The sequence below is a fragment of the Triticum aestivum genome, chromosome 3B (genome assembly GCF_018294505.1).
Source record: "Triticum aestivum cultivar Chinese Spring chromosome 3B, IWGSC CS RefSeq v2.1, whole genome shotgun sequence".
NCBI lineage: Eukaryota > Viridiplantae > Streptophyta > Magnoliopsida > Poales > Poaceae > Triticum > Triticum aestivum.
Window position 1 is genome coordinate 178,252,874 of NC_057801.1, and position 15,103 is coordinate 178,267,976.

Genomic DNA, 15,103 nt, shown 5'->3' on the forward strand with positions numbered 1-15,103 from the left:
CTCAGGGCAGCATGGCGCGCCGCCCGCCCGGGCCCCACCCAGAAACGCCGCGCTGGGGCCGGCACGTAGGCGCTAGCCGCTAGACAGAGGGTAGCTCTCCGGCGGTCGTCGGGTCAAGGTGGGCCGGGCTGCTCCCGCAAAAGAGAAGGGCGGGCCCGGCGCAGACAGCGTCCCTTTCTCCCGGCCGGTGTGGTGTGGTGTGGCCCGATCTCGATCTACGCGTGACAAGGCCGGCGGGGCCGCCGGTCGCTTTCGGCGCGTCGGGTCGCCGGAGCCGACCGCGACGGGCGCCGGCCTCCCGCCGCTGAACGCGCCGGGGCGGGCGTGCATGTGGTGCAAGTACAGCAACTTGCTCGTAGCTGGAGTAGTATCCTAGGCCCTCCCTTTCGCATGATCACAGTCGTGCACTGCTCGCCGACGTCGATCGATGATCTTCTGCAGCCGGCCCCTTCTTTCCTTTCCGGCCAACTAAGCTCGAGATCTTTATGGAGCGGTCGGATCCGGTGCGATTTTGACCTCAACCACACTGTGCAGGAAATTGACCCAAAAGAAGAAGAAAAATCTACACTTCATAATAGTAGCGTACTGTGTGGCGTGTTTGTAATGAGTCCCTTCATCCCATAATATGAGTGTCAAAAAACGCTCTTATATATTATGGCATGAAGAGAGTACTAAATAGCGTCAAAAACGCTCTAATATTACGAAAGGGAGCGAGTACTAACTACGCATTCTTTTTCGTCTAAGACCGAGGATTTCAGGTGCTGAAATTTCCGGGTTATTACGCCACACGGTGGTACTCCGATAATCCTACACTTACGAATAGCTACGTAAGGTTTTACGTAACCTTCCTTGCATAATTCTCTCGCCCCCCTTATTTTAACTGGGGTGGGCCCCTCCTCTACCAAATCCCAATCACAAACTAGCATCTGGCTAATTACGTAAGATTACGTTAAACTTCTTCGTAAGTGTAGCATTACCCGTGGTACTCAGAGGCTGTGCGTACTCGACTGGACTGGCAGTTGCTTGGACCGATCGTGTAAAGAGGACCGATCCCATAATGAGCGGTCAAACTTATTCCTTTTGCCAGTCGGCCGTGGCTAAGTTGATACTACATACGTGTAGTGCGGACGTGTGGTAGGGAATCTACGGGAGTCGCATTCTGGACAGCGACTTTTGTTTGCCTGACAGGCGATCCATTGCCGAGAGATTTGGCCCGTCTTAAATTCGTTACATCATGGTGATGGTGATTGGGACTCCACTCAATTCAATTCAGTGCAAAAAATCGCTCTCTACGCTTCGGAGCGCGCACGCATTGTTAGGTGGAGGCTTCAAGTAGGTCACTCAGAAATGGGCAACGGCGATTCTCAAAAAAGAAAAAAGCAACGGCTTGTATGTGTGCGCCGATTAAATCGGAACATGAAATTTTATGAAAAGTAGATATTGCTTGTATAGATGTTGGACTTCGCATACTTCATTGACTTGTACTTTACTGATGAAATTTGCACACCCGAGTTTAACTCATAGACTTTGACACGTGTGCTCTGCATTTTTCTAGATTTATTACTCCTAACTTTTCAGCCATGTTAATATTTATACGGGGATTTCGCTCTTGATGGCGAGCATCTTCATACATATGATGTTTATATGTACTAATAGTGTTCCGGGAATTTGCAATAAGCAAACAAGGAAGGGGGTCCAGTTCACGCAGGAATGGCTCATAGTCACTTGCACGGTAACTACTGTAGATACTGTAGCGGGAACACTGTTAAACATGCAACAGTAAAAGAGTGAAGGCGTGGACACATCCCCGTCCGTCCAAGCGGACCGAGACGAGCCATTAGATAACTGAACATTTCTCGAGTCTTGATTCTTCAAAGAACAGCTCCTCGAGATAGCAACCGATCTCACAAGGAATACATCTCACATGTACAAATATGATATGGATTCAAATATCAAGTCACGGAGCGGTAAACATCTTGTATATAAACAGGGCTGGTTTATTGCTTCTCAGATGTACAGTACAAGGAACAAATGAACAGATAATCAGCCCAAGCCTTTGAAGCTAATTACTGCGATGATAAATAAAGGGGAGCAGGGCTACCCAGGTAATGGGTCCCAAAACTGGATGATGTGGAACTCAATGGCAGCAAGCAGCCAAGATCAATGGTCTGACCGAACTAGTTGCGAGAGCTCTTCGTCATGGATGTAAGTGATGGATGGATCCTAGCTGTTCTCAATGATCGTGAAACACTTCTTCCTTCTGAATATTCTTCGCCAAGAGGCCATCTTGGACGCAACTCGTACTGTAGCAGACAATAAAATGATCAGGGGGGATACTAGCGAAACAGCCAGAATAAAACCTGCAAGTTCTGCATCAGATTTTAAATACTCAGTTCAGGGCACTTCTCACTGCAACACGATTCCTACCATTCCAGTAAAGGAAACAAGAAAGCTGGGTGCTCATAGTCCCTGAATTAAATGACCATGCTTCAAAAATCATGCCAAATTCACTTATTTGTCTTCCTAAGAGCTAGTTTATCAACACTATTCGAAGTTTCAAACGAAGCTCAAGAATTCGACATATGTGTTTATTTGGATCTTCAAACTTTAATGATGATGGGATCACCATTGGTGTTATATTTACAATCTTCATTGACCTACCAAATCTTTTTATCCAAATAACTATTTAGCTTTAAAAAGGAGCTGATCATATGTCTAAATTAACAAGATGACCAAATAATATGATGTAAAAAACCCCGGAGAACTTAATATGAAAAACAAAGTAAGACAACTAAAAAATACATAATGGAGCTCCCTATAGTGCAATTTAATCAGTTACTTTGCACACTTATTTTATAAAGTTATCTGTTATTAGTTTTCGAACTCATCCAGTATGGAGTTGATTTTATCAACTCTGCATACTGCTTGGTTAGACTACCTGCATATCATCAGGCTCATCAGCAGGCGGTGGATCTTCAAATCTACCGGCAACAAAGTGCTCGATTCCAGTCCAAGCAATCATGACACCTATACAAATAAAGGAACATATCATATTCTACTAGTTCTAAAAGAACATATCTGATAGTTGTCACAATTACGGGAAGAAAGTTGATTTTGAATATTAGATGCTTTTACTGGCAGTGTGATTGAATATTACTAATTACAGCTCATAACAACAAACTCATTACCATTGTCAGTACAAAGACTTGGGGGAGGGGATACAAGCTGTAGGCCATTCTTCTCAGCAATATGATTCAAGCGCGCCCTAACATACTGGTTTGATGCAACACCACCTGAAACAACCTTTAATAATTGAATCGGTTAACACAATGAATGAATTAAGGAAAGCAATTGAATTTAACAGCAACAGGATATCTGGATTACAAAGTGTTTAATAGAAGGCTCCATCTTCAATGCCCATTCAACTGCTCGCTGGCATCTATCCTCCAAATGTAGAACAGCTATCCGCTGCACAAGTTAAAGCTATCAGATACTTATCAGAGTCCTCATGGACAATGAGTACAATATCCATGGTACTGAACCTGGAAAGAGGCAGCAATGTTTGCCCTTAGTTGTCTGTCTTCTTCTGTTGCAGATGAAATGGGTATATCATCTGTGCACCTACAATGGTGTGAAAACAGAAGCACAGTTAATTAATAATCACAGCACAGCCGCACACCTACCCTGCTTCAAATATGCAAATTCTTCCTTCAGCGATAAATACATTAAGGCATTTTATACCCTCATTTATTTGAAACAAAATGATTTTGATTACTTCTCAGCCTATATCATATGTAGTCACGTCAAAGATATTCCATTTACCAAGGCATAATCTATTCAACAAAAGAAGGTGTCAAACTGACAACTGCTTGAAAGATGTACGATGATTTCCATAACAAAATATTCAACAATGTTTTAAGCATCAGCTGCATCGCTCTACCAACAAGCATTTTCTTGTTATTTGGTCAAAAAAGAATCCTACCACATCCTAACACTATTTACTACATGAAAAAAAAGGAGTAAATTCTTAAGAATATGTGTATACTACTGAGAGTTCCAAATGAAGTTATGTTTGTCAACCTGGGGTGTGGGGTCAAAGAGAATGAATTCCGAGGATAAATAAACAAGGAATAAACAGCATGCCAAATGGCAAAGGTTCTATAGAAGACACCAGCAGGTGTGTTTATCTTATGATGAAGAAGATGAAATAAACAGTGCAACTAAAGGAATGGCATATTCATACAGATTTCTGGATTCAATGGCCAATCGAACTTGAGTCTTGAGACCAGCATAAGAGAAATTGCAATCTTTGTGTTGCCGCATCGGAACCTGGAGGTAGATGAAAAAAATCAAGTAACAATATCATGTCAAACTAAGATTAATGTTAGTAAATACAATTTAGCTCCACAGCACTTGTAGAAAAAGTACAGCCGCAAACTTACTCTGAAATTAATAGAATTTGGATCACCTTCTAGGGCAAGCTCTTCAAGAGCAGGACCGCCACCTTTCCGTATATCAAGACCCAGCCATCTTGCTGACTTGTCATATGCCTCGCCAATTGCATCATCTATTGTAGTCCCCAGTTGAACATACTCACCAAGGTTCTGAGCAAGAACAAGAAGATTGTGTCCGCCTGAACATATTAACTAGTTAGCAAACACAAGTGAGCCAGTGTTAGTACCAAAATTAGCATATCTAGCAGATTAAGACATACTATCATGCATGAACTTAGGCCGATTTAGTTTTGCATTAAATTATTTCAAATAAAAAATTCTCAAAATTTAGTGCATGGAAATGTCATTTTGTACGAGTGGAAATATTTATGACATTTCAATACTTGCAATAAGGCACAACATAATAGGTGGCAGGCAGGAAAAGAATGAACACATATCTTCTGTGGCCTTATTGCTATTGTAATTTACAACTGTAAGCTTCTAGAGAATCACAGAGAATTAAGCTAGATCATGATATAGAATGCTGAGACTAATGTAATTTGCATATACCTGAAATTAGAAGAGCCAAAAACGGGTAATCAAGGTCCTTGTTCACTAGCCTGATAAGGACCAAACCACATTAGTCCATAATTCAGAGAATGCAATATCATTAGAAGTATGGGGAGGCACTTAACTTATCTTTTTTACATTTATAGAGTGAGGCCTTCGTCATAAATATGTTAACATATTTGAAGTAATCAAACAACGAATTTCACATCTTAAGGTCACAACAAGGTATGCTAGTAACAGATATGACATGGCAAAAGAGCTTCTAGACATAAATTATTTCCTACTGAAAGTCAAATTGTAGCTTTCATAGAGTAGAATTTAATTCAATCTTTGGAGGTCATATCACTAAAAATAGTTCAATTTTCAGTTTTCACAGCTTGTGCTAGACCTAGTTCAGTGTTTCGGTGAGTCTGTAGCTATTGTAAGGGGAAAACATACTGTAGGACATGCAAGTAGTTCGTAAAAGAAGATCCACGCAAACAAACACTTTTCGGATCTGGTTTAAAAAGTTACATTAAAACACCTAATTCTGCATCCTCGAACAAAAAAAAATCATATACAATTTATTCTGTGTGATGTTGAACTCATCATATAACATGTGTATCATTTAAAGAGATGTCAGACGTCCAACGATTACCTGGAAACTAATGCATGTGCCTCCATATGGTGAACTCCAACAATAGGCAAGTGAAATACTTTTGCTATTTTCCGAGCTTTGTGAACACCAACTGCACTTTACAGAGGTCTTCGTTATTCATTACACTCACGTAAGAAAAATCAGAAAAAAGGAAATTTCATTTACAAGATTTAACCAAAGTCTTGCACTCACATAAACAATAGAAAAACATAATAAAATGATTTATCTCCAAGGTCAAGAGTGTCCCACATAAAATAGAAGATATGGTGGTCTACTCAGCATGGTTCGAAAAAAAGAAAACATGACCAATTCTGATTGAGTGGGTAAGTTAACCATATATATAGGTAACAGGAAGAACCGAAGAAGTCCAATTTTCGTTCCTCAACTCTATACAGAATAAGTTTGGTCCCTCAAGTATCCAAAACCGTCTTGAATTGGTACCCCTTTGCCCTACCCAAAGAGGTTTTGACGATGACGCGGCACTGTTTCGCCGACATGATAGCCCATTCAGCACTACTGGGGAAAATGAGGGGTGGGAGACAAGAAGGAAAATAAAAAATAGAAGATCGTTTGGAAACCTTAGTTAATATACAAATAAAAAACAGGGGAAATATTAATTGTTTTACAAATATTGTTTGAAAAAATAGAATAAACAAGGAGAATCAGAAAAAAAAATACAGGAATATTCAGCTACCGAAATTTTGAGAATTATGTGGAAAAAATGTAGAAAACGAAATGCTTTTGAAATCTGTCAAACACACAGGGTTTTTCCACAACATTGATGAATGATATGCTTTTTAAAAATTTCTAAATATTTAATAAATTTTCAGGAATATTCAATTTTTTCTGAATTTTCTTCTTCTTCCTTTTTTTTGCTGAAGAGATTTTAAGGTCTGTGAAACCACAGTCAAGTCATCGTAAACCCGCTTTCAGTGTGGCAAGGGATCAAATCTAGACGGGTTTGACATTTGAGGGGCAAACTTATCCGGTGTAGAGTTCAGGAACCAAATTTACACTTTGTGTCGGTGTACTGAACATTGGGTGTTCATGCCCCTGACTACGCGCACACAGTTGTAGCCTCCCTGCCGGGAAGGGCTTGGCGGAGGATGGATCCACTCTAAAAGACCCAAGACATGGTAGACAAATACTGTGGAGAAGACCTCGAGGCAGGTCATCGAGAAGATCATTTCAAGTGCAAGACTCAGGCTGCCGGGAAGCAACCTTTCCGGCAAGGTACCTCCATGTAGCCGGCAAGGTCAAGGCCGGGAAGCTCAAGCTTCCTCCACCGCTTCGCCGCACCTACCTGTCAGGACTTTGCCCACAGGTGGCGGGCGCGGTGGCAGTTAGGTAGAGCTTGTCGGGGCACGTGGCGATCCGCCGCCTGAAGATCACTTTTATTGACACCCGTCCAAGAGCGTGTCGCAGTAATAACAGGTAGCTGGGCTGACGGTACAGATGGAGCGGAGCTCCCTTGCCGGCATCCATCCCAGCGTAACACCTAACAGCGCATTTAATGCGCTTGTCTATACCGTTAGTGTTTGGTATGATAGCACTCTAGCCACTATTTACCCCTGTAATGACCATTTTGCCACTGCGGTAACCCCTTTCGTCTATAAAAGGAGGGCCATGGCAACCTTTACAACGGTCGGAACCCTGTCCATTTGCAGTAGCTTAGCAGCACCACCCGAGCATCTTGCCGACAAGGTTGCACTCTCTGTAAACGCAGGGCTCAAACACTCATAAATCCACCAACGCAGGAGTAGGGTTTTACGCATACTGCGACCTGAACCTGGGTAAAACGCTCATGTGCTGTATGGTTGTTGCTGCTCTTTGTGTGCTGCGTGCCCGCGCCCAACGTAAAGGGGTTTTACAACCCCATAGATTGTCGTACGCCGACACTTTCGAAAGCTGAGGGACTAAAAATGTACCTTCTCCTATCTGATATGTCAGTTCAGTACATGATAATTAAAACAGATACTATGAACTGGTTTTGCAGATGGCTATGTCTATATGTAAGAAGGAATTACTAGAAAAACTAAAGGGCCGACATGCTAGTGGTAAAAATGCACTACACCTAAAGGCTAAAACTTTTGCTTAAGTACCACAGAGAAAGATAATGAAGATCACATGTGACAGGTGAAGCTTAAGTCGGCCCTCAGACAGTGTAATACATATGGAATATGGAAGCAGCAAATATTGGCTTTCCGAATTGTGATACTCCAGACACACAACCATTATCCATCCTAGAAATCTGGCACACTGCAAGCTATATGACAACATTTCACACAGCCTGGACACTTCAAGAGAGTCAGCACTAAATTCTCCAAAACAGTTCTCTAAGTGAATAATAAGATTCTTTGGTCTTATCAAACTTAACTCATTTGAACCATTGTCACCACGCCTAAAACCTAATTGATAAAGTATCCTATGTGCAAACTTACAAAATAATTTTATTTTTTTGCAGGATAAAAGTTGAATTTGGTAACTAACGAACGGGCATTTCCCTATTTTAGTAGCATGCAATGGTAAAAATCAGTAGTTCATATTTATTTTAATCAAGATCAGTATAGCAAAAACAGGAACCTCTAAGGCATAGACTAAGTCCTGGTCCAATGGTCACGGCCACAGCAGAAAGATCACTCTCTGAAACATTTGCGTCATCAAGTGCTTTCTGAACAACCTGCAAGACAAAGATGTATAAGAAAGTTAACACAAACGTAGATAAGTTAAAGTCATCCATCTTCTTAAAGGAATACGAACCTGATCAATTGCAAGAGCATGAGCTTCTTCGGCCATCTTAGGAGCAACACCGCCCCATTTTACAAGCAAATCTGACTTCCAGACACATAATAGTACAATCAGCAACGTGTAAAGGATACTACATTTGCCAAAAATTCCTAAGTAGACACAAAACAACTAGAGAGAATGTGAACTGAGATGCATATCCTTACTTGAGAAGCAATCACTTGGCTAAGGATCTCCCCATCGCCTCTGACCTGCAACCGACCAAGCATCATAGAGCCAAGCACTAAGCATAAAATCCTAGAAGATTCGATAAATATAAGTGACTGGACGGAAAGGGTGCAGCGAATGAGCCATGCGTACCACAGCGGTGGCAGTGTCGTCGCAACTGGTCTCGATGCCGAGCATGAGGAGGTCCCGGCGGGCGGGGATAGCCGCGGAGGCCATGGTGACAAGGGAGCGGGGAGTAGGAGGGGATGATAGGGAGGAAGCAGAAGCAAGGAGGCTGCGGAGAAGAGGATGGTAAGAGCGGAAGGATTTTATTGGGGTTCCGAGGAAGAATGCAGTGGCCCGTGAAACCGGCAATGATAAGGTTGGGAGAAGGGTGGACACCATTTTCGCAGGCTCCGTTCTAGTGGATGACCCTGCAGCCTGGCTGGGAGCACAATCAAATTACATTAACCATGTTCAATGTCCATACACATATTAAATAATCCTCACTATCCATACACATAGCAAATATTCAATTCAGCACTGACAACCAAGGTCATTATGGATACAAGCATATATGACACAGCCGCATAAATTGGTTTTTTCTCTCATTGTCCATCTACAATGCAAAAGCAAAACAAAAGAAAGAAATAACTTCAAGATGACATATGCAAAACTGAACTATGTTCATCTCTGAACTGCAGCTAACCATGCATCTTTGAAGCACGCATACACAAGCATTCACACAATCAGCATCCACACAATGACACGATTAGTAGTGATTCCTCTAAATAGATCAACATATATTGTTCATACCTGAGGAGAAAGCCACCAAAGAGGGAGCTGATGTCCGTCCTGGTCGCCGGCTTGCCGTTCCTGATTGTGCCCTTGGCGCTGCAGGTCAGAGAGAAGAATCGGAGCAGGGAGAGAGAGGGACCAGAGAAAACTTTCACGGCGCAGCGGAAGGACTCCTCGCCCGTCTCCTCCCCAGAACCGTGCCCCCGTCTCTCGCCGTCGTCACTCGCTGTCCTTCCGCCGCGGTTAGAGAGAGGACAGGCAGCACAGTCCGCCCGCCGCCCGCCGCCCACCGTCCACCCGCCCCGGTTTGAGAGAAATAGGAAAGGGAAGACTGACGGGAGATGGGGAGGAAAGGGGAACCACCTGCTTCACGCGCGCCGCCGCCGCCGCCGCCTCCTCTTTATATTCTTTATTTTTTGAGGGGAAATACGAGATAGGGAAAATTTTGGGGGAAGGTGGCCGAAGCGGGAACGAGAGGGCAGCGAGCGCACGGGTGGTCGCCAGTCGTCCGGCCCATTTTTGCGGATAGATGTAGAGAAAATTCTTTCTTTAAGGTGAAAATGCACCGGAAAACTTTTTTTTTAGCATCAGTACAGGCACAAGCGCTCATATACACGCGCATACAATCATTCCTATGAACGCACACACGCACACCATATCCCTATGAGCACCTCCGAGAGACTGAGCCGGCATATCATCTTGAAATTTACGAAGCCACCGTAGGCGCCTCGTCGTCGACGGGAACGTCTCCTCCCACTGAAAGCGCATTGCCGGAAATCCTGAAATAAATTCAGAAATAATGCGAGCACCAGAATTTGAACCCTGATGGATTGGGGATACCACTGTCCACCTAACCATCTCAACCACAGGTTGGTTCGCTGCACCAGAAAACTTTGAAGTAAAAACATGAGAAAGTTAAAAGTAAAATTATTGAAGGCTCACTACTAGGGAAAAGCCTATACACAGAATCTTAGCAGCAGCGCGGTTCAAAAAGGAGCGCTGCTGCTAACTAGTAGTAGCGCGTGTTCTGTAAACTCGCTGCTGATAAGTATTTAGCAGTAGCGCGCTCGGCCTAAAATGCGCTGCTACAAATATCGACCGGCGGTGTTCACCTAACTCTAAGTAGCAGTAGCGCGGTCGCAAGAACCGCGCTACTGCTAAGTATGTAGTAGTAGCGCGCTTTTTCCGAGATCACTGCTGGTAAATTTCAAATTGCCACACTTTTTTGTCTCAGTTAGCAGTAGTGCCGTATCCCAAAGCGCGCTGCTGCTAAATCCTTAGCAGCAGCGCGTTTTAGATCCCGCGCTACTGCTAACCCGCACCAACCCAACACCTTTCCCCATCCATCCCTCCCCTCCCCCTCCTCTTTTCCCTTCCCCCTACCTCCCCCTCCTCTCTTCCCTTCCCCTACCTCCACCACATGCTCCCACTCTCACTCTTCTTCTTCTCCTCAATACTTCTCCCCCATTACTCTCTCTCTTCTATCCACCTTTCTCTCTCTTCATTACTCCTACATAACTACACCACCTCCATTAATGCATCTCCTTTCTCTTTTTCCTTCCCCCTCCACTAGTTGAAGTTGTCTCCTCCCAAATTAGGTAGCTAGGTAGATGTAGGATTTAGTTAAGTGACATATTTACCCCCTAACTAGATCTATCTTTGTCAAGAAGAGCTTTATGCACTTTTGATCTCCCTACAACATCATCTCCATCGTGTGCTCGATCTCGATCGAGATAGAGGTGATGAAAATTTCATGCTGTTGCAAAATGGAAATATGTTTATGTGTGTGTGATATGTTTGTGGAAATTGTGTGTGTGGCATGAGTTGATGCCGCCAAATTGTGCTTTTGAGTTGCCTATGTTTTGCCGAAATGTCGATTTATTTCCGTTTCGGCGAATTCCGGGCAAACTCTAGATCCATATATGTCCTATTTTTAGGGAAGGTCATGCCAAATTTTTTTATGACTTTGATGCATGCATGCATTTTTATAATCAATTTGTTTATTATTACCGTGCAGAGTTGACGATGGTCAGTGGAACGATGGTGGACAGGTGGTTGCGGTCGGCGGTGCAGGACATGAAAGAAAATAACCGGAAGAGATTTTATGTCCATGTCGAAAATGCAAAGGAATAGTTTGGCTCGACCCCCATGACGATGGTCGTGTCGAAGCGCACCTACTCATGACTGGTTTCATGGATGGCTATACTCGGTGGATAATTGAAGGTGAGGATGACGATGTTGAGGATGCCGACGGGGCAGGCAATGATGACACGAGGAAAGACGAAGAGATGATCGATAATGGCGGCGGGGAAGAGGCCGGACATGGCGGCGGAGAAGGGGTCGGACATGGCGGAGGAGAAGGGGCCGGACATGGCGGCGGAGAGAACGACATGGACTCCACACAGCAGAGTTTGTCGGTACTAAGTTCAATTGTGCGGGACCCTCATGTTCAAGCATTGCTTCGCAAGGAGACGAGTACTGAGAGAGCTGCTTCTAGAGAGGAGGCTAAGCTGGAGCAACTGGTGGTAGACTCGAACACTCCATTGTATGATGGTTGCAATCGTGAGGTGACCCGCTTGAGTTTCACGCTCCAACTCCTGAAGACGAAGGCTAAAAACAAATGGACCGACACTAGCCTCGATGAGCATCTCAAGTACCTAAAGGATGTTCTTCCCGCGGGTAATCTATGTCCTACTAGTGTTGATGAGGCCAAGAAGATCGTGTGCCCTCTTGATCTGCCACACGTTAGATACCATGCATGCATCAACGATTGCATAATTTATCGGAAGGAGCACGCGGAAAAAAATAAGTTGTCCGGTGTGCAATGCTTCTCGATACAAGAAGGCCGGGAAGAAATGTCCCAGAAAGTTGTATGGTACTTACCGATCACTCCCCGTCTCCAAAGGTATTTTGTAGATCCCAAGGAAGCAAAGCTAATGCGCTGGCACGCGGAGAGGAAGAAGCCCGACGATGGAGATGATCCGAAGCTGAGACACGTGAAGGATGGAAGCTAGTGGAGAGCGTTGAACAACTTCTATTGGTATTTTGAATGTGATGCAAGGAACATCGTGCTCGGCGCGTGTACCGATGACATGAATCCGTTTGGCAACCAGAACACCAACCATAGCACATGGCCCGTGTTTGTATGGATGTACAACCTCCCCCCTGGTTGTGCATGAAATCGAAGTACATTCACATGAGCATGCTTATTCTAGGGCCGAAACAACCAGGAAATAATATTAATTTGTATCTGGGGCTACTTCAAGAGGAGTTAGACACGTTATGGAAAACACCGGCCAAGACATGGGACGCCAGCAAAGGTGAGTATTTCAACATGAGAGCCGCGCTGATCACGAGAGTGCAGGACTATCTCGGTTACGGATATGTGGCAGGCCAGGTGTGCCATGGATATTGCGGATGCACGCGGTGCATGGATGATACGACGTCTCAGCAGCTAACGTCAAGGAAAGATGGCGGGTCTGGGAAAATCGTGTACATGGGGCATCGAAGATGGCTTGAACAGGACGACCCGTGGAGAAACCGTGGAGATCTATTCAATGGTCACGCTGAGCATCGAGGACCTCCACGTAAGCGGAGCGGTGCTGAAATCGATGAGCTGTTGAAAAACTGAAAGGAGTGCCCCGCGCCGGGAAAGACGATGAGAAAGGCGCCGGAGCCGCTGCTGAAGGTATGGAAGACGAGGTCTGTGTTCTGGGACTTGGAGTACTGGCACAAACTCGATACACCTCATTGCCTTGATCAAATGCATATCTGTAAGAATGTCCTTGAGAGCTTGCTCGCAACACTGATGAACATGCCGGATAAGACCAAGGATGGGCCGAAGGCAAGAAAAGACTTGCAAGATTTGAAAATCAGGGAAGATCTGCACATGCCGCCCCGTAAAATGTCAGACGAGACAAAGACGGAGACAGAGGCACGAGAGAAGAAGGGCAAAAAAATAAAGAAAGAGGATTATTGCCCCCCTTCTTGCTTCACCTTAAGTCAGGCTGAGATCAATCAATTCTTTAAGTGCCTTACCGGAGTCAAAGTTAGTTCCGGTTACTGTGGCAAGATAAGCAGATATCTAGACACGGACAAGAAAAGGTTCAGCGGGATGAAGTCTCATGACTGTCATGTGATGATGACGCAGATACTACCTGTTGCCCTTAGAGGGATAATGGACAAGCACGTCCGTGACACGCTTATTGGTCTCTGCAACTTTTTCGACGTCATCTCTCAAAAGTCGATCAGTGTGAAGCAGCTCCAAAGGCTACAGGAAGAGATCGTTGTGATACTGAATGAGCTTGAGATGTACTTCCCGCCCATGTTCCTCAACATGATGGTGCATCTGTGTGTCCATATTGTGGATGACATAATAGACCTGGGGCCGTCATTCCTGCACAACATGATGCCATTTGAGAGGATGAATGGGATCATCAAAGGATTCGTTCGTAGCATGTCCCGTCCGGATGGAAGCATCGTCCAGGGCTATTTGGCACAAGAGTGCATCTCTTTCTGTGAGAATTTTCTATATGGCGCAGACCAGCCGCCTGGTGTTAGTGTTGGTTTGCCCGTTAACAAGCACGATGGGAGGCTCGAAGGAGATGGTCACTGCAACAGTCGCAGGGAACTGCACGTGGCATACTCAGATCGACGCAGTGACTTTGACAGAGCAAACTTGGTAGTGCTACAACACCTAGACGAGGTAGATCTTTTCGTGGCACTGCACAAAGAAATTATCGCAAAGAAGTATCGTGACCGGGGGGTATGCAGGACGGACGCTGAAGTTACTAGAGAGCACAACTCCACTTTCCTGCATTGGTTCAAAGAGCATATTATTGCTAATCCCCTGGAGGAGGGCTCTAAGGACGGATTGCTCATATACGCCTTAGCACATGGCCCCTCGCCCAACCTCGTAACCTATCAGACATATGATGTCAACGGATACATGTTCTACACGGAGGCAAAAGATATGGACAGTGATGATCAGAACTCGGGGGTGACGATGGAATGCATGACCGGCAGCGACAACGACACAACTGAACGATTTTATGGAAGGGTCGAGGAGATCTGGGAGCTTGACTACTCTGGACTGCACAACACGACGATGTTCCGTGTCAGATGGGCTAAGAATGTCGAAAGAGAAAGCTGGAATGTTCACTACCATGACTATACCCGACGCCAAGAGCGCTACCGTGAACGTTATCGCAAAAAACGAGCCATGGGTACACGCTAAGCACGTGACACAATGCTTCTTCATAACTGACCCGCGCAATCCCAGCCGTGTTGTCGTGAGGAGAGGCAAAAGGAACATCATTGGAATGGATGGAGTCGCCAACGAGGAAGACTATGATCAGTACGGCAACCCAATGAGGGAAGATGATGATGATGATGAAGTATACGTCAAAAGAAGAATCAATACTACATTACCTAAGAAAAATCGTACTCCATGGAAAAGGCAAAGTCACAATGAGGGGCTCAATTATTCTTCGACGAACAAGAAGGGAAAGAAGCTGACTCAAAAACAAAAACATCAGCACTGAGGAAACGTATGTTATGGGTCCAATGATGTGTAATATATAAACTTAGAGATGACTTCTTTCGCATCCAAAGCGACATTGCGACGATCATGCATCCCAACGGATGTCAATTTTTGGATAACTGAATCATTATCGGCTCACAAAGCATGCATGGGGAACTTTTATTATTCAGT

General features: G+C 44.5%; 1 protein-coding gene across 3 annotated transcripts; it reads right to left on the bottom strand.

Moving 5' to 3' along the window:
* Nucleotides 1–1,927: 1,927 nt before the first annotated feature.
* Nucleotides 1,928–9,876, bottom strand: LOC123069241 (probable tRNA N6-adenosine threonylcarbamoyltransferase, mitochondrial). 3 transcript variants are annotated; one of them, XM_044492043.1, is made up of 14 exons: nucleotides 9,409–9,874; nucleotides 8,746–9,033; nucleotides 8,592–8,636; nucleotides 8,401–8,475; nucleotides 8,224–8,320; nucleotides 5,641–5,731; nucleotides 5,004–5,053; nucleotides 4,443–4,633; nucleotides 4,244–4,329; nucleotides 3,543–3,621; nucleotides 3,385–3,468; nucleotides 3,189–3,303; nucleotides 2,939–3,027; nucleotides 1,928–2,303 (listed from the first exon to the last, which is right to left on the bottom strand). In XM_044492043.1, exons 2-14 carry the CDS (start codon nucleotides 8,995–8,997, stop codon nucleotides 2,178–2,180), a joined length of 1,380 nt encoding a protein of 459 aa, XP_044347978.1. In that variant the 5' UTR covers nucleotides 8,998–9,033; nucleotides 9,409–9,874; the 3' UTR covers nucleotides 1,928–2,177. The 3 variants fall into 3 exon arrangements, with proteins under 3 accessions (XP_044347978.1, XP_044347977.1, XP_044347979.1); XM_044492042.1 differs by having other exon boundaries at nucleotides 8,746–9,037; nucleotides 9,409–9,873; XM_044492044.1 differs by having other exon boundaries at nucleotides 2,200–2,369; nucleotides 8,746–9,037; nucleotides 9,409–9,876.
* Nucleotides 9,877–15,103: the final 5,227 nt, after the last annotated feature.